Raw genomic sequence first — 19,535 nt, forward strand, 5'->3', positions numbered from 1 at the left:
TCTGGCACTCACAGATAACAAAACACGTTAATATCAATCAGATCCTTTATTTAATATCAATTAAATAAACCTAATTTAAAACATGATTATCCATCATTGAGAATGTATGATATCAAAATACAAAGATGATAAAACACAGATTTAACTACAAAGTTGGACAACAATCCTACATTAGAATATATCATTTAAATCAGTTTCTTTAAATATTGCCATCCCCAAGATGTGAAATTATTCAGAAAACACAGTTTCCCTAAGCCTGCCATCCCAGGAAGCAGCAATTAGTCATTAGTAAAAAAAGATATTTCCAAGGGGCGTCACCAACAGGCACAGACCAAGATCCCTCTGGATAGTCCTACAACCAATCATATCAACGGAACGGGTGACAGCGCTAAGCGACTCAAAAAAAGGCATCACTGAAAGTATTTGTCCATTTTGTGTAATACTGTCTCGATACCATTCTTTATCAACAGACAGCCATATTGGTTGTTGTTTATAATGCCTCAAGGGTGTTCCTCTGTCCCGTCATCGTATTTATCCCGACTCATATTAATCAAAACGGTTGTGATTGGTTGGTCAATATAGTACCGGGAAGAAATCTTTATTGTATTAGAGGTGAGCCAGAACTCGGCAGTGCAAATTAACCATGAGCTTGCGAGATTTGTCTGGTTCCCAGGCTAAGTTTCCCCAGGCACATGCTTAAAACACAGCAATTAACAGGGATGCATTGTTTTACAGGTCCCCACTTTCCATACTAAATTGAAACCAAACAGAAAAACGCTAGGGCTTTTGGGAACTGTACCATTGTTCATGAATCCTAGCCATAGATTGAGATTTCTACAATTGATTGAATGTGCCCATAAACGCCAAGCCATTACAATATAACCGTGTACACTGATAATTATACACAGATAATGATTTTTCAGTCGTCGATTTTTCATTTTCCAAATTTGCTTCACGATTGCTATACAAAAAAGAGCATTCTGATGTTGCCAACCAAAAACAATAGTGATATAGCAATATAAGGCTCTTGTGAATGGAATATTGGCGGACACCAAGGACTTAATGATCCGAGGTGAGATTAATATGGTCAAGATATTTCCTATCAATATACTGTAGCTGTCTTGCAACCCAGGATCAAACAATAAGGATTAAAGCTTGGCTTGCAGTGGTTTCAGATGCTTGTGAAAGGACTCGTGAACCTGGCAGAAAAGGGAGTAGGAAAGCAACATGTTTAACACGCATACACAAACAAACAAACACCAAAATAAAAATTACCTAATACCCATCACATTAGGTAAACAATGAATGCAATCAATGGAGTTGCCAACAGGCAACATTTTCATTCCTAGGTAATTGAAGGAAATGGTTATACCACGTCATTGTAAAAAAAAGGTTCTTCACACCTTTTTGCTTGACCTATTCCCCAATAATAAAATTGGCATATACAACAACAACATAATCTATATTAGTCTATTTGGCCTTTGAATGATTATTTGGGATACAAAAATAATTTGTCTACTTCCCCCCCCCTACTCTCAGTCAAGAACGGATCTATCACTAAACTTTACCATAAATGTAAAAAATATTTTCTTCTGCAATGAAAACCCACCTCAGTGCGGTTGAGGGGTGAGCTGCGGGCCCACTCGAACATGGCCTCGTAGACATTGCCGTCGTGGCGTCCGAGGACCGAGTTGAGCATCTTGTCGTGGTGGTCGAAGGCGTCCACCAGCAGCACGGCGCTGGGCCTCACCTCGGCCAGCAGCCCCTTGAGGCACTTAGAGACCGACGGGACCTGGGCGCCGGTCAGCACACCGGCCTGGCAGGGAGAGGAGGAACACAGGGAAGGCATGACGTACACTGAGCGTTCAGTCATTGTGGCGAAATACGATTAATGAATTGGTTTGAAAATTGTTTTTATGGCTTCTGCAAAAATACTATTTTAATGATTTCATAACAATGGAATTGTAATGGTCTTTGATTCATAGCTGCGGTCTGAAATAAAAAAATAATAGACCACTTAATGCCATGAATGCCATATGAGAATAGAGTATTTAACAACCCCACCCACACACACACCCCCACCCCCCCCCCCCCCCCCCCCCCCCCCAAATTATCTCGATTCAGATAATTTAATAATCTGAATTAAAATAGTGTGTTGTAATGCAAGCTGCATTGATTATTGCATTGTTCATAGAAAGTCATATTTGTGACAAAAGCTTTTTCGCTAATAAAATATTAGAAAAGGTAATTAACCTGTTGATGTCTTTAATGATCATCAAAAAAGTAGGAAGTGATTAGCAAACTGAGTAGCAAATTCAGATTATTTGAAAATCCTGCATGGAAATGTACATAAAAAAAGTTTTTTGCTTCGAGATGCATCAATAATCATTTTAGAATCGAATCGTTGACCTCTGAATCGGAATCGAATTGTGAGGTGCCAAGAGATTCCCACTGCTAATAGGCTCCCAGCAGTAAGCCTAGTAAGGAGAGGAGGCGTACCTGGAGGAAGTCTCCGGTGAAGTTCCCCATACCATGGATGGCGTAGAGGTGGGCCAGGGTGGACATCACTGAGTGGACGCCTGGGTCCTCTATCTGGTCCACCTTATCTCTGAACATCTTCAGCACCATGTAGTGGCAGTGGGCCTGCACATCCGGGGCACAGGAAAAACATGTGCATACACATGCATTGAAATTTGGACTATTGGACCATTATTTTACTTTCATGACTCAGGCCAATCCAACCAATGTCACAAGTGTAATTTATTTTGATATATATCACATGAAAGGATAATCAATTACACTCTACTACCAATGTAAGCACCGAGGTCAAATGTCTAAATTATTTTATATTATTATTACCAAATTAAAAGGAAAATATTATTATTTTCCTTTTAAAATCTACGCCGTTCAAAGGAATCATTGGTAGTCAACAAACAGTAGTGCACCGCTCGGTGGAAACGAGGCATACGACTGAGCGGGTTTGTTGGTTCTCATAGCCTAGACTTGAGGGGATAACCCCTCCCTCAAGGCTGCTCCATAGCCAGGGCTCCTGCTTATTGGTTCATAGCGCAGCCATGCGCTATGAACAGACGTAGGCGGTATCCAGATCTCTTAGCTAGTCACACCCACTCAGAGGAGGACTTTCCTCATCTCTCCCACTGAACCCCTTGTTATTCACCGGCCGCCCACACTTTCGGGGAAATGAATGGGAGTCAATGGAGGCTGAGGGAGGAACGTCCTCCCTCAGCCTCCATTAATTGTCAATAGGCGATAAGGGGTGCTAATTTCCCTTTACCGAGGGAAACGAACATTACATATACAAAGGCATTAAAGTCGTCATTAAAGTAGTCATATTTAAGGGCATTTAATCATAAGGAGTCTGGTCAATCTACATTTTTTCTTCTCAACAATGTTTAGGAGGATCTTCCTCCCTCTCCTCAATGGAGAAGCCTCCACTGATGTATAATATGATATTATTTAGATATAGAGCACCAGGACTCCCGCCGGAGCACCCGGAGTGTTCAAGAATAATTACAGAACACGGCCAAAAGATGCGTGCGCCTCACTATTGCAAGGCGCAATGTAAACACGAGCACATGGTACCGTGGCCGCAAGCTGCTCAGGGCCACACCCCCACCGCACGTTTGTGGAAAGCTCATTGTGGGACTGGCTCGTATTGACTGTAATTCTGCACCAAGGCTGAATTTCTTGAACGTTTTCAAATACTAAGGGCCCACTAACACCTATATATAAGCATCCATAAAGTAGCATGCCATGGGACCTTTAAAATACGCTAGTAAGGATGTAATTTAGGGAAAGTTGCACATGGGGGCAGTGTTGAGGAGGCTCCGTGAGGTGAGGTTAATTAAAGCTATACTGTACGATGTGAGAGAGCTAGCATGATTTGAAATTAGCTTCTCTTCAGAGTTCCGTTTAACTCCTCCCCCACCCTTCAGGACTCCCTGCCCCCACCCCTCGACACAGAGCCGTGCACGAGCGCTGCTTACGGGTTACTTCAACGGCAACCATTGCGTCACTTTTCAGGCCATTCAACTCCCTCAGCTGTCGCCATCGCTGAAAAGCTAATCCAATATTTATTCTCGTTTTTCCTCGAGCAGTCTCCTGCCTTTTCAGTTTCTGTCTTTCTTTTTCTTGCCTTTTTAAAAGGATGAACCGGGGCAAGTAACGGTGGCAGTGGTAACTTCAGTTGTTTCTCTTCCATTGTGTAAACGTTGTAGGCTCACTAGTCCACTGTCATGAACTACTATGACAACAACGCTTTCTTTGCCCTCCGTGAACGCGCTCAGGCCGGCTCAGGCTCGTACACAGAGGGGAGAGAACGCGCAGGCTTGTGATTGGTTCTTTAGATTCGGGTACAGTGTCTCCGATTGGTAAGCATTTTAACAGGTTTTATAGCAGATACAGAATTCGTTTTTTTTTCGCTTCTTTTTCATTGCCCATAAGTTATTTATTGCTGTCAGGATGTAAAAAACAATTTCAACAACATATTAAAAAGTGCATGTTACTGGATCCCGTACAATATGCCTTTAAGTTGTCTCCATCCTCCTATGGCAGAAAAAACGGGAAGGGAATGTAGCTATTTCGGCAATGTAGGTAAAACCCCTAAAACTGTAATTTGGGTGCATCAATGTGATGAGCCGGGGTGAAACTAGAAACCTTCAGGTTATAAGTCCAACCGACTCTACTTCCTGAGCTAATGCCGCCCCTCCGATCATAGAGCTTTATGCATGCACGTCAGTATAATTTAGGTATACATTGAATGTTCACTTCCTAGATGTACTGATTTATTTGAATATGATTAATAACTACAAGTTATTAATTGTATCTTGTAAAAAGTAACTTACGTTATCCTACTCATTCATGCTCATCAACACTTTACTTAAGGATGTTGAGTAAGAAAGAAATTCACCAGCACTGTACCTCTCTATCCTCCAATTCTATATCCTAAACTTTGCACATATATCAGCCAGGAAGCCAAAAAGGTAGGCCTTGTTTTGGGGAATGAAAAAACTGGGAATTCAATCTAGCATTCAATTCAGTGGCGAAGCTAGACCTTATTGGGTGGGCTCAAGCCCACCCAAAACTTGCCTTAGCCCACCCTATCATTTCGTCCTCAAATCTAATATTCTACCTTTTTTTTTACACAAGCAATGAGAGAATAGATTCTGTAATGAACAGGCACAAATGGGCTAGTGAAATCGAGCGCAACCTTCCTGCAGGAATCTCTAACCTCTGATTGGTGGGTGGGCGACCCCTGTTTGATAAAACCGAAAAGGCAGCACGAGCACACTTAACATAGTTTCTGCTGTTTTGTCTGTCAAAAAGGCTTGCTAGTCTTTATCAGAAAATCCATGATTTCCAGCTGACCAGCTGATAATAATAATCATTTTAAAAAGCTTGAAATAATCTGTCAGATGACTATTAAATGACAGTTGACCACAAGGCGATTCTATCTATGCCTCTTCTTGAATTGCTCTCTGTTTTAGTCGGCAGGGGCTTGTAATGCTGCGTAGCATGATAAGCATGATAAGGTGCAAGGAGCAGAAAAAGTTGACATGGGTGCTAATTTTCAGTTGAAAAAAAAAGGCTGGCATTATTTTATATTTGAGGGCGTATTCATTGCCATAACAACGTGAGCTAATCAACAATCAAGTACAACATGTTTTAATACTATGAGACTCATGAAAACGCCCTCAGCTTATAAAATGTGCTGGCGAGCGCCAGCAGACGGGACTGTGTCTTATTTATTGATTTATTTATTTTAATAAGTTACTTATTTTATTTTAAATAAACATAATACCAAGGGTCAGAAGTTTTACAATAATTTTGATCTTACAGTTGACAGAGGGACTTGGTGTCTTTATTCATGCTTGAAAGATGAACATATATTATTTTTTTGGAAAGGGAATAAGCTGATTAAAAATATTTTTAATTAAATGCAAACCCCAGTGAATCATATGCTCTTGTTTCTCTGTTTTGAGGTTCACACAGACTTAGCAGTCTTGTTTAAATGTTACAAATTGAGTTAATAAACTGAACTTGGAAATTGTTTTTTGTTGTTGCAGATGTTATCTCCGCTAATTTTATTAATCCAAATAATTAAGTATTATCAGGTTCTCAATAGTAGGATATTTCAATTCAGGGAGGGCGCGAAAAAAAATATCTGTCTCCTAGGGTGGGAATGACAGAAAATAATGGAGAGCCACTGGTCTAGAACATGTTGTACTTGTTGATTAGCTCACGTTGTTATGGCAATGAAAACGCCCACAGCTGATAAAATAATGCCAGCGGTTTTGTTTTAACTGAAAATTAGCACCCTTTTTTTTTTGCATCAGAACAAGATTTATTTGCATCAGAAGTTTTATAAAAATGTATGGGTCTCTGAAAGTGAGACAACGTAGTTTACTGCTCCCGAAATAGTGGTATGTTTCTCATATTATTAATCTCGTTGTACCAATGTGTTTCAGTAACTTTGTAAATAAAATAAAGGGGGAAATATGGTCATTTTTGAGTGAAACTTATGTGAACTGTAATTTGTTATTACAGTTCACATCCATTGATTATTCCTTCATCCAAATAGTATTTTTGCCTTTCATCACTTTAGTGATTAAGAACTGCATTATTTAGCTGACACTGCCAGCTTTTGGCTGAGACATACAACAGCATAGTAAATAATAAAATAAAGGTTGTGGAATAAAAAAATCTTGGACAGGACTTTATATACTTCATATACCCCTGTGGCTTCCTGGGGTCAAAAGTCAGAACCTAAAATCGCCCCTGATTCAACTGCAGATTTTCTACTTATTCATACATATTGGATAACATTTCGACCATGCACACTAGACAACAATACAAATATTATTGACCTAGTATGGATAAAAATCACAGTATAAGGTTACGAGGGACTTAAATAATGATAGTTCCTCCAATATGGATTGTAGACTTTGATAATATCCTCAAACGTTGTTTGGGACTAAAGCTTCTGTTCAATAAAAATGTGCATTTATTTCCCTAACTTTTGTCAGGCCTTGCAAACAGTGATCTACAAAGAACATTGATGAACTTACGTCCGATGCTCTGACCAGGTCAATGGTGCTGTTGTTCCAAGAGTCCTCCTGGCACTTCCCACGCGCAGACTCCTGCTGAATGCTCTGAGCCGCCAGCTCAACCAGCCTACACACACACACACACACACACACACACACACACACACACACACACACACACACACACACACACACACACACACACACACACACACACACACACACACACACACACACACACACACACACTTTTTATACCTTGCAGGTAATGTTTAAATTTGTAATGCTTTTTTAATGCTTAAAATGTCTACTTTGAAAGGTCAGACAAGAAGTATTGGTGCCCTCTAGTATTATTAAACAGAATAACACCAACATGTGACATGGAATTTAACTCCCATCTCACTTCAACAATACTTCCACATCCCCAAATCAAACAAAAGGCCAAAAATGTAAGGGCAGTACAAACATGTTTACGGTTAATTGTCCAATTTCTGCCACTATGGGTCTCTCAATCAAAAAATGTTAAAAATAAATAAATAAATAGCCTGACTAAGATACAATTTAACTAGAGATGTCTCATATTTCCAAATGTATCACACTCTCTTATAGTATCCTGTGTATCCCGCTAGCTTTTCAACAGTAAAAAGCAGGTAAATAATTGCTTGGCCAATGGAACACTAGCTTGGGCACATAAACTGTATATAAGACTGACTTTCATTTTGATTATTTGGTGGAAGCAATAGCAGGCTGTTTTCACACCAAAAAAGGTGCCTACAAAACGAGTACAAAAGGTGCCTGCAAAACAAATACAAAACTAGCACAAAAGGCACCTCCAAAATGAGCATTCAAGTGCTTGCTGAGATTTAGACCACATATTCAGTTAGTTTTCTTCTTTCTTGCAATCCTAATACTTCCGATCCTTAACGCACACACACGCATGCACGCACGCACGCACGCACGCACGCACACACACTCCTTTGTATCCTACATGGCAGCGCGGATCTCGTAGAGATCCACCAGGGTGTTGAGGTTGAGGTCCAGCTGGGAAGAGACGGCCTGCGGCGCCATCACCCTATGGTGCACTTTGTTCAGGTAGGACACGGCCCCAGAGAGCTGCTGTCCGGCCTGCACCTGCCGGTAGCTTTTCATCAGGAACCTGCAGGGGGACACAACCAATCAGAAGCACCCTTAATTAACCTGGCATCGCCAGACAAATCGCAAACTGCTGTTCGTCTGGAACCTCTCCCGCTCATTTTTCACTTCACCAACAAGCGTAGGCGTCGGGGTCCCTGGGAAGCATGGGGTAGGGAGGAGTGGGTTGCTGGGGTGTAGGGTCCACACCCACCTGGCTGTCTGCAGCATCATCACCGTGTTCTCGCCCTCGTAGGTGCAGGAAGGGGTGAATTCCACGTAGATGTCCGGCAGGGCGCTGCTGCGGGAGTAGCCGTGGCCGCCACAGGACATGCGACACACCTCGATGCCCGTGTTGGCCGTCCACGTGGTGAAGGCCTTGAGGCCAGCGGACAGCGCGTGGAGCTGGCACACAGACAGGGAGGGCATGAGCGAGTCTTAGTCTCTCTCTGTGTGTGTGTGTGTGTGTGTGTGTGTGTGTGTGTGTGTGTGTGTGTGTGTGTGTGTGTGTGTGTGTGTGTGTGTGTGTGTGTGTGTGTGTGTGTGTGTGTGTGTGTGTGTGTGTGTGTGTGTGTGTGTGTGTGTGTGTGTGTACACATTTAATGATCTTCCCTTGCAGTTTAAAATGTACAATGCAATCACAGGCCATGCCGGTTAGAACATGTCGATGTAAATGAGAGGAGAAGAAAGAAACACGAGTGAGCTATGAGTGTGAAGAGGTGAGTCGCATTGTAGAAGCACGAGGGTTAGGGTTGATCAGATCAACACAACAACAGAACAGACAGACAAGGTTAGGGCATGATGCCGATTCTGCCATTATTGAAGCCTGGGGGGATGTCTGCCGAACTGTAGTCCGTCCGTACCTCTGGCATTTCACTGAGGTCGCCCTGGTTGATGTCTCCAGAGATGCGGTTGTAGGTGTCAATCATGTACTGACCAGCAAACAGGAAGGCGTAGGCCGTGGCCAGCAGTGGGAACAGCTTATGCTGCTGGGTTTGGTAGTCCAGGATCTGGGGTTCAGCTTCTCTGTGAGAGAAAAACAAAAGGACAGTCAAGGTTTATTTGCAATCATTAAGGCATTATTAAATCGATAAAGATTTATGAGAAACTAATATTGTTGAAATGGCCCCAAAGCAATACTGGATCTTGATCCTGAAAAAATAAATAAATTACTTGAATAATTAATTTATTAGTCAATTACAAAAGTGTTGTTTAATTTGATGTCACGGATATAGACCATGACCTCTGGCTCCACACAGGAGCGGCTTGTGAACAATGTAGTTTACAAGGCATAATAACGGTCGTAGTTTAATTAGTTTAGTCTCGGTGAGTGTGTTTGGTGCATGTTTTCAACACTGGAAGATAAACCATTGTTTGGAGTGGGGTGGCAGTGGGAGAAGGACTCACCCTGCGCGGATCTCTGATTGATGCCGCACAGCACTGTAGCGGATGGCGATCGTGCAGCATTGGGAGAGCACGATGCCAGCGTTCCCCACGATCAAAGAGCGGATGAACACCATGGTGCCGTAGGTTAGCTTGGAGCTCAGCGGCTTCACATAGCTGCCGTCTGGTTTCACCTTTGGGAGTCAAAGGAGCAACATTTGCTACTGAACCGGGTGCATGTGAGTTACATACATACATTTGAATGTTTCGTACTGCATTTCATTTCACTGGTGAGCCCTGAGCTGTCAATCAAAGAACATCCCTGAGCTGTCAATCAAAGAAGGTAGGAGTAGACTAAGGATTAGTTTGTGGTTTTATCTTGATCGTAAATGGATTGTTTGCATCAGGAACTTCAGGCACTATCGCAGCCATTTTGGCTTTTCACAGTCTAGGGATGTTCGTTTTATGTTATCGATGGTGCCGAAGGATTCTCAGCTTTCATATTTCATTAATATTTCATATTGTACTTTGTGGCCAAGAAAACGTAATGTCGATCAAATTGTGTTTAGTTCCCAAGCTGGTAAGCTAGTAAGTTAAATTACTTTCACTACACTTATCCTACTACTGAGTTGTACAAGTCCACCACAAACTAGTAAACTACTCCTGATAATACATTTTAGGATTAGCCAATCGATATCAACAGAACCGTCATTGATTGACAGCTGAGGGCCCATCAGTCATATTATTATGAAATGTAGCTCATCCTCCACCCTGCCAAACCTGCCTAAGCACTAGGGATGCACCGATCCGCTTTTTTCACCTCCGATACCGATACCGATATCTGAGGTTTAGTATCGGCCGATACCGATCCGATACCGATATAGAAGAACAGCGCGAAATTATGGCTACAAAATGTAAGTTTCATTGAGGGGAAAAGACTGGGATCATGAGACTTGAATTTTTGGAGGTGCTTTATAAGGTTTGTGGTATTAAAGCTAGAAGGTTTAGTACCACCCCTCGGGACATTTACTTTGCATATGTTGCATGTAGCCGTGGAGCTTGCTGGCTTAGGTAAAGTGAAATAGCTCCAGATAGCAGATCCTTTTGCTCGCTCCATTTTGCAATCACTGTAGGCTCCGCACGGCGTGTTGCTTGTTTATGACGTCACTCACAGCGCACAGCATAGAAACTGAATAGATCAGCCAATAGATAGATAGATACACTTTTATTAATCCCATGAGAACATTTTCGTGGGAAATTCAATTATCAAAGCAGCAAGGTAGTAGGAATAGGATTCAAGTATGTACATAAACGTAAAAAAAAAAAAGTTATTTTTTTTAATTTTATTTTTAAAATATGGATCGGCCCATTTGTCACCGATACCCGATCTAGAAATGTCTTCAATATCGGTACCGATACCGATACAAATATCGGATCGGTGCATCCCTACTAAGCACCTGTTGTTTTTAAAGGAATTGATCAATTGAGCAACTGAGGGGTTGGTATTAGCATCAAATCGCCCCAAATGTGTCTTCAAGTTCAACATCAGATCCCTCACAGACCAACAGGTTTGGGGCCTGTTATGCCCAGGTATCACTCCCTGCCAATTGTTTAACATAGAGAGGGTGTGGGTTGTTTGGGATCGACTTTATTTAGCACAGGTAACCCAATAGTTGGTTGCACATTTTAGTATGGTAACGATTGGAGGTGTGTTTTTGTTCTTGTCATGTTTTTTGATACCGTTTTTGGTGTTGAATTTAAGAGGTAAATAGTGTGAGAGATCGCAGAATTAACACACATGAAAGAGAATCAATAAAGGACTGTGGTGGTGGTTTTCAGTGTCCTGTGTGAGACCTGAAGCACTGCAAGAGAAGTATTGACTCCAAGGTCTATTTGGAAGAAAGAGACTTGGAAACTGCACCCTGCTTTGAACAATCCCAACTTCTACATTTCGTGGACCAGTCAGGAGAGGACTACGTCAGATCCAAACTCCCCATAAACCACTCTTAAATAAGTTATTGTGAAACCAAATAGAGCAAGGTTGTTGATGTAAAATATGTGTAATGAAAATGTGGAATTTATCAGTACGGTAGTAATTAAAGTTGCAATGTGTTTGATTCGGCTTTCAGATTAACTTTCAGATTAAAAACAACCTCAATTACAGTGTTCTGTCCGCTCTAACTGGATGTGCAACTGTGTGGCAGGAACTGGGTAGCGTGATTGGGATTGTTTTAGGAGTATACACTTCCTATTGTTACTAAAAACAGGTAGGTACAGGCTGGAGAGCATTTGTAGCATGTAAAATACATCATTAAATCCCACGTTATAGGATGGGGTTTTATTAATACATTTATTGAAATCACTATCGCTCAGCACTGACTACAGACGACCAGGTTATTTTAAAGGCTAGTTGAAATGCTAACCAGTGTGACCTTTACTTCTTTCCTTAAAATACATTCTCACCTGTGCATATTTCATCAGCATGTTCTCTCGCGGGATTCGCACATGCTCCAGTTTAAGGTACCCATTGTCGACCGCATCAAATCCAAACTTTGGTCCAATGTCCCCGATCACAATACCTGAGCAAGTGGGAAGGGCAAAGCCAGAAAGAAATAAGTCAAAGAGGGATACAGAAAGAGGGATAGAAAGAAAGATGAGAGGCAAAAACAGAGGGCTAGAGAGATGAGAAATCCATAGAGAGAGAGGGAGCTGATGGGGGGGGGGGGGGGCAAGGGGAATTGAATAACAGAAATGTAAATCAATTCATACAAATAAATGTTAAAGTGATGGAAAACAGAAATTTGTCATGTGCTTCTAATGCTGTAAATTAGGCTTGTCAAGGTGTGCATTAAGCATCAGAAAATGATGTTCAATCACATCCATTGCAACATCCATCACATCCCAATCTATTCATCTTACTGGCCAACGATCGATGGAGATGACTCATTACTGAAACACAAATAACGGCGAAAATGCAGCCGAATGAAACTATGGCGTTTTGGACTTTGACGAAATACAAACTATGTATACAGCAAGGGGGAGGGGCTTCAAAGAAGGGCTTTATACCACACCCCTACAAACCTGAGTCTCTCTAAGACAGGAGTTTATTAGTCTTTGGGGCTCGGTGAGGCTGCACACCTGTTGTGCCTTGGACAACACAGGTAAAACCAGCCATCACACTCAAGAGATCTCAGACATGTCGGGAGGCAACACCTAAGCTTCCTGCAGCATTGTGCTATTAAATGGCTTCTACCATATCTATCTGAATCCTGTACGGAAGAGGAGCCCAGTAGAACCGCTTATGTGACAGGGGTTTACTACTACATTTAGCTTTGTGCATTTTCTAGACAAGATATTTGGTGGGCAAGGGATTTTGATATTTAACTTTTTATAGGACCCGTTATCCATCAATTCAAAAAAAGAGCAATAAAGAGAAAAAAATTGGGCGTGCCGATGCCAGAGAGGCACAGCTACAGACCAAAGAAGACACTGGTGACTGTCAGACTTCTACAGGGAGCAGAGGTTCTGCAGAGCGGTGTGATTACCTGGCAGTGGCATATGGGTGCCCATGCTGCGGAGAGGCACGATGAAGGCGTTCAGACCATGGCACTTGCCCTGTGTGTACAGCTGAGCCAACACGATGGCATGGTTGGAGGTCTTTCCAACTGCAGAGATCCATGGGGGGGGGGGGGAAAGAGACTTTCATTCAAGGGTTTATTCGATTTAACGCTGGGAGAAAGCCATCTCTTCACTTCTAAGCCAGCTGTAGAGGTATCCCAGTGCCTGAAGCGAGGGTTGAGTGAGTGCTTACGTCCCCCTGGCCACCACTTGATGGAGGTGACGGTAGGGCTGTGCATTACAAACTCCTGAGTGGCTGGGTCGAACGTGGCGGTGGTCTCCAGACCTCGGAGGTGAGTGCCTAATAAAATGCCCCACACACACACACAAACGTTATAACCATTTCAATAATAAGTCATGTCACAATAAAAAGTCACATTTGCATGACATCATTTTTGTTTGGAATTTCTCATAAGGCCATATTGATCTTGTGAAGTCATGTTTCAGTTTCTTGATGAATATAATTCTGGCCTTGAGCGAGTTAAAACTAGATTTCAAAACCCCAAAAGTGGACAGACATTTATTGATTTCCACGGATGATCCGCTGATAGATCTATCCCCAAGTGTTTCTACGGGAGCGAGCTCAGACTGATCCACAGCGTGAAACTGAAATGTAAACCCATCGAGATCAGGCTGGTCTAATGAGGCAAATGGAATGCATGTAGGTTTTTGACAAATCTCACAGCAAATGCAAATAAAGAGAAATTTCCACAGCTATGCTACACCCATAAATGACTGTACCATTTGACACAAAACGGCTCATATTGTATGTGCAAAGACGTGGCTGACCACCAATCTACCAGCTTTTGACTGCCACCTAGACCCAAGCCACCTGTCCAGATGCAGTCACCCTGGGACCACTGGCCCGTGCTACATGGTCAGTTCCAGGTGTACTGCTTTACCATGGCCCATTTCCGTCTGAGCATATGTGCCGATGATCTCCAGGTCCCAGGAGGGTGTGAAGAAGCGGTCCATTTGCTCTGGGGTGGCCTGGTTGAGAAGGGTGGGCAGGAACATGGCCAGATGGATTTCCAGCGGGTTTCCTCTGAAGCGGTGTACATAGCTGTCGCGAAGGCAGCGGCAAGCAGTGAAGGATTCGAGAAATTAATTAGATGAGGGTGAGGAAAATAATAAAAATAAATAAAAACGAGATGAGGGGAAAAATTCCTCAGATTAGAATCAGTGATATCATTCAGAGTTGAACAATTGTTTAGATTCATATGATAAAGCTCTTTATAAAATTCAGCACAAGGCAGCTATTAAAAGAGAGCACAACATAATCAGTATGAGTACATCATCCATGCTAATGCGCCAAGGTTTCGGCCAAATTGAAAAGCACGGCGAAGCAGTTAATAGGAAGCCTGAGCATCATTGCAGAGTACCCCCGCCAATTGCCTGAAGGTGATCCATGTTCAGGGAGACATGGATAAGATGCAACCTTACAAATCCCTGGAAGGAAATATCATGTAGCAGAGGATAGCTGGCCTGAACAGCAGAGAACTTCAATCCCTTTGCATTAAGAGGACTAGCTAGGTCACCAACCCCCCAAAAAAGTGTGACTTGCAGTGTCAAGTACATTGTTTTCCCAAATAATACAACATGGTAACATTACATTAGGGATTGATGCCCATCTCAATACTTCCTTTACAATCTTGGTTTATATTAACTCCCAAATCCCAATTATTGACTTACCAAAGATGGCATTTTGAGAAGCCACAAATTTTTTTAGTCAATATCAAATTAAACACATATAAGGAAACCTCTTTAATCGAATGTTGTTGAGATCTGTCAAATACCAATTGTATTTTTTATTTTCTTTACCATCAAGAAAAATAACAATCAAAATTCTATTTACTAATATAATGCATTAAAGATCATACATGAATGTACTACATATAATTTTGAACAGATAAAAAAACATAAAAAAAAATATATAGATTGTTCCCATTTTAGTTTTAATGGATATGAATTCAAATATCGATTTACATTAAATTGATAGTCTTTCCAACGCATCGCATCAGCCTTTGCTTTCAGTCAATTTCCGGTCCACTGTGAGCTTTTGGTCGTGTCCGCAACTGTGCTCCGAGCTAAAAAAAAATCACCACGCCTCTCAGCAGAATGTTACTTTGACACAAGTTTACAAAGCTATCGGCAATGCAACACCACTTAACCTAGGTTTTTATGCATTTGAATTTATATCCAGTAAAAATTACACAGGTGCTGTAGGTAAGATATTGTAAAGTGAAGAAGAAAATACTCGAAAAATCGTAACAGCCCAAAACAATACCCCGTCCCTCAATATAGTCTCTATTGAAAACTGTACGCACTTGTGACTGACAAGATGATTCTGAACTGATCACAGAAGAGATGCCCTGAGGTTCAGGGAGGTCTTATCTAAGTTAGCTCATACAGAGGCAGACAAAGAAAAAACATATTCTAAGAGCACATTCAAAACTAAACAATAAAATCTGTTTTATTGGAATGACATCAACATGTCATTCCTCAAACAACAATCAAATAGCTCTTATAGGGCCCATATTTAACGACCAGCTGAAAGTGTGTTTAGCTGTACATTTCTAAATCTATCCTGCCCTTTGAATTGTTGACATTGTGTGGCAGTGTCCTCCTACCTCTTTTAATGGATTGTGATGCCTACCTGTTGGTACAGTCCATTGGGTAGGCTGGTAGACTGATGCATCCAGCATACATCTACGGCGGATTTTGAAGCTGCTTGCAATAGCTATTCACACTCACATGGTGGTGAAAAAGGGACCCTTCAAATCTTATCTACAGCACCATTATTGTGGGGGGAAATTAACTGGGAATGTGTAATGAGTTGTTGTGAGAACTTGAAGTGAGCCGGACAACTGACCGTGTCCCATCTCAGTTTGCGCGTAGGTGCCCAGCACGGTGCAGGATTGAGCGAGAGGGACCCATTTGTTGAACTGCTCAGAGTCACACTGGGTGTACAGGGTTGGGAGAAACATGACGTAATGTAGACCCAACGCCTCCCGTCCGGTGCCCCAGTACATACTGGATGAAGGGAAGGCAAGAGACACTAAATCCATGCTTAGCTCGAGGAGTGTTCTGCAGTTTATGCATGTAGCTACATCACTAATCATGGCCGTCTTTACCCCGGTCATTCATTAAATGCTGGGTTGCTCAACCCACTAGTGTACTAGTGCCCTCTATGGAAAAAGCCTTGTCAGGGCCAAGGCTAGGGCGCTTCCAGACGGCTAGTGTCTTTCTTCTGTCTCCTTAACCCCTTTTCCTTCCTCCACACACTCTTAAATAGCCAGATACCTTTGGTGTCACTCTTAATTCAAATTAAGAGTCTGAGACAGTCAATGACTGTCATCAGAGATCCCAGTTGGCCCCAGTTTGACTTAATTCAAATTACGAGTGACACCATAAATTAACTTACATTTATGCAACTCAGATACGTAAAGCACAAAGTACAAAAACAGTACTTATAAAGTGATCATGTCTTCAATAAGCACAGTGCTGATTCAATCAGCGATCTAGCTACGTCTGAGACAGTCAATGATATCATGTCATCAGAGATCTTAGTTGGCCCCATTTGACACAGCTTTACAAGAGACTTCCATTCCAGGTATCGATCACTGACACAGATAACCATTTCGACCCTGTGTCCATATCACATCCATCCAATCCATGTTTGCACACAGCACTGCATCATTGCTTTCTTTACATCTTACTCCCTTTTCCAACCTTTGCACATGTTGCAGCACTACCTCTGCCCTACTGCAGCTCATGGTGGTGTACTAGGATACAGGCTAGTTACATAAGTTGGAAATAACGAGAGGTGTGCAATGCATGACAGTTCTAGGCTGATACACAACATTTCCACAACTCACCAGATTTAAACAATTCACCATCTAACACCGAAGTTAACCACAAATGATACTACTTGGTCTGCCTAGTTCAGGGGTCAGGAGCCTATTTCTCTGCAGGCTACGTGGCTCTTGCCACTGACTGATAACATTTGGGTGAGAAATAGATTTGATTATCAAAATTAAAATTATAGATAAGAGATATTTGCATGAATGTCTTGATGGGATTGAAAGCTAAATTGTTAAGTTCATGTCCATTTGTATTTGTATTTGTAATGCCCTTAATCAAAGTTACAGTCCAAAAGGGGCCATATCTTTAGGATACCACCTTACCCTAGCCACCCAAAGTTAAAGAGAATAATCCCTTATTTATCAAGGTAGACCAACCCTGAGAAGATCATGGAATGCTGGGAATACAACGTATCATAGCCTATTTGTCAGATACAATGAAAAGATACAGTATATTCTCTAAAAACCTTTTATGGTAATAATGTAACCCATATTTTGGATCTCCAAAGAACTTTCAAGAAATTAAAAAAATTGGTCAAATTGAAGTGTACTCGCTAACAAAAACAAATGCAAGCAAAAACGAAAAACACTACAAAACAGCAGGTAGCCAGGTACATTAGCATGGATGTCAACTCATTTTATCGAGGAGTGAGGGAGGTTTTGGGCAAGGTTAAAGGAATGATTACCAAGCAGTAATTCATCGGTTAGCCTAAAATAAAAACAATGGATGCAAGTAATGGCACCAGTTTAAAAAGAGTAATGTGCGATTTCCATATGTATTCTACCGGTGAGGGTAGGTTAACCCTCAAAACAAATAAAATATATTTAAATCGCAATGTTAAACATTCAACCATCATGTAGATAAAAATAATCTGGGCATATGTAGTCAACGCTGATCGAATTAAAAAAATCCAATCTAATAACTGACATATTCCACAAATACAAAAAGCTGGCCAGGCGGTACCTCGCTCTAATAGATAATTAATAACAGTGTTGTTTCTTCTAACCTTTTAGTAAGAAAAAAGTTACACCACTAGTACCTACCAACAGTTAAATAACAAGCGTTTTAGGGGGGTACGCAAAAAAATATGTGTACAGCTTGATGTGACTTTTCTGCAGCTGTTGTACTGTTCTACATAACCCAGGTGTTGTGGAGATATTGGCCATTGTAGTGTAGTGTCTATATGCCCTTCATGATGGACTCTGTACCTCTTATACCAGTTGATCTCAACAGGGTCTGAAATGCCGTACTCCCGGAGCTTTAGGATCATGTGGGCACTCTTTTTCACCGCCTGGTCATAGCGTTCGCTGCGAGACAGGAAGTTGGGGTTCCCATAATCGAAGTCAGGGTCATTGAGGACCAAGGACTCTACAGTAGAGAAGGGATACAGGTTTGCATTCAGTCAGATACGATTATGAACCTGATGTCGACATGCACAAATTATAACAATACTTAATATTGGTCATTTGGGGATCCCATTGAAAGCACTGAAATGGTTGCAAATGTGATGTTTACCTTTTTTCTGGCATCGAATGTTAATTATTAATAATGACCCAGATTCTTCCATCTTATTTTAACACGAACGTGTTTACAAACGTTTTTATCTGAAGAAAATAGTAATATTTTCAATGTTTAAATATGCCTCACCCACTGTTTCCAGGTTAGTTGTGTAATTTAAATCGTGAAGAGGACTCCGGATAATCAAAGTGGGATGACTTCAATACAGATGACCCACTTGAACTGTCAAGTGGGTTCATATGTGACCCGGTAACTATTATATCACCTTGTGCTGTCGGGATAGCTTTTCAGCTAATACATTTCACTATCACTAGGTTAACCCGATGTATTTTATACATCACCGATGTTATTGTTGTGAATCACAGCTGCTGTGTCCTCTTTGAAGTATGTTTGTCAATTACCCCTTACATGAACCAACCAACTCACGTATTTCTCGCCTCCTATTCGTCCTTTCAGCACCGCCATCGAGGATGTTTGTGAGTTTTTCGATGTCAAATGTTGCATTTTGTCGCTCTCTAAGTATGTCAGGATTCATTATTGTATATTGTCCTGCAGAGCACTAGCCAGTCAATAATCAGTACGAGGCATAGATATTGTATAACTTCTGCTCCCGGACAAGGGTGGACTCTTGCTATCGTCTTTAGTTGTAGACGCAGTTGAAGGGATCCTGTATTGTAGCTTTATCCCGGTTGCAACGCAATTTCCGGTCTTTTACTTTCCATGAGCTGTGTACGCCATTTAACAAGTCCCCGGAGTGCGAATTAATACGAACATGAAAATATCAACAACGACAACAGCAACGAGAATAAATGTGGAGTTCTTACGAATGTTCCGTCAAAGCAATATACGAAACATCAACGGAAACGGATATCACTCTATTAAAAGTCCCTTTCTCCCGCCCTCTCCCTCGCCAATAACGCTTATTTGGTGCATCTCATTCCAAGCCTTCCGTCG

General features: G+C 41.6%; 1 protein-coding gene across 3 annotated transcripts; it reads right to left on the minus strand.

Annotated features, from left to right (window-relative positions):
* Positions 1-19: 19 nt before the first annotated feature.
* On the minus strand, positions 20-19,424 carry acox1 (acyl-CoA oxidase 1, palmitoyl). Of its 3 annotated transcripts, none has more exons than XM_056585777.1 (14): positions 19,008-19,424; positions 18,272-18,431; positions 14,102-14,262; positions 13,393-13,500; positions 13,127-13,246; positions 12,045-12,160; positions 9,606-9,775; positions 9,062-9,224; positions 8,413-8,603; positions 8,056-8,223; positions 7,089-7,194; positions 2,500-2,643; positions 1,610-1,816; positions 20-1,199 (listed from the first exon to the last, which is right to left on the minus strand). In XM_056585777.1, the coding sequence occupies exons 1-14, from the start codon at positions 19,114-19,116 to the stop codon at positions 1,149-1,151; spliced, it is 1,974 nt and encodes a 657-aa protein (XP_056441752.1). In that variant the 5' UTR covers positions 19,117-19,424; the 3' UTR covers positions 20-1,148. The 3 variants fall into 3 exon arrangements, with proteins under 3 accessions (XP_056441752.1, XP_056441751.1, XP_056441753.1); XM_056585776.1 differs by lacking the exon at positions 14,102-14,262 and adding an exon at positions 16,072-16,232 and having other exon boundaries at positions 19,008-19,419; XM_056585778.1 differs by lacking the exons at positions 14,102-14,262; positions 19,008-19,424 and adding exons at positions 16,072-16,232; positions 18,711-18,969.
* Positions 19,425-19,535: the final 111 nt, after the last annotated feature.

The sequence above is a fragment of the Gadus chalcogrammus genome, chromosome 3 (genome assembly GCF_026213295.1).
Source record: "Gadus chalcogrammus isolate NIFS_2021 chromosome 3, NIFS_Gcha_1.0, whole genome shotgun sequence".
NCBI lineage: Eukaryota > Metazoa > Chordata > Actinopteri > Gadiformes > Gadidae > Gadus > Gadus chalcogrammus.

Coding starts and splice junctions, on each gene's coding strand:
- acox1 (XM_056585777.1), bottom strand. CDS start 19,116: ATGAATCCTGACATACTTAGAGAGCGACAAAATGCAACATTTGACATC. Junction 12,161..13,126: donor CACCCATATGCCACTGCCAG/GTAATCACACCG, acceptor CCACTTGCTCAG/GTATTGTGATCGGGGACATT. Junction 8,604..9,061: donor ACCTCAGTGAAATGCCAGAG/GTACGGACGGAC, acceptor TCTGTGTGCCAG/CTCCACGCGCTGTCCGCTGG.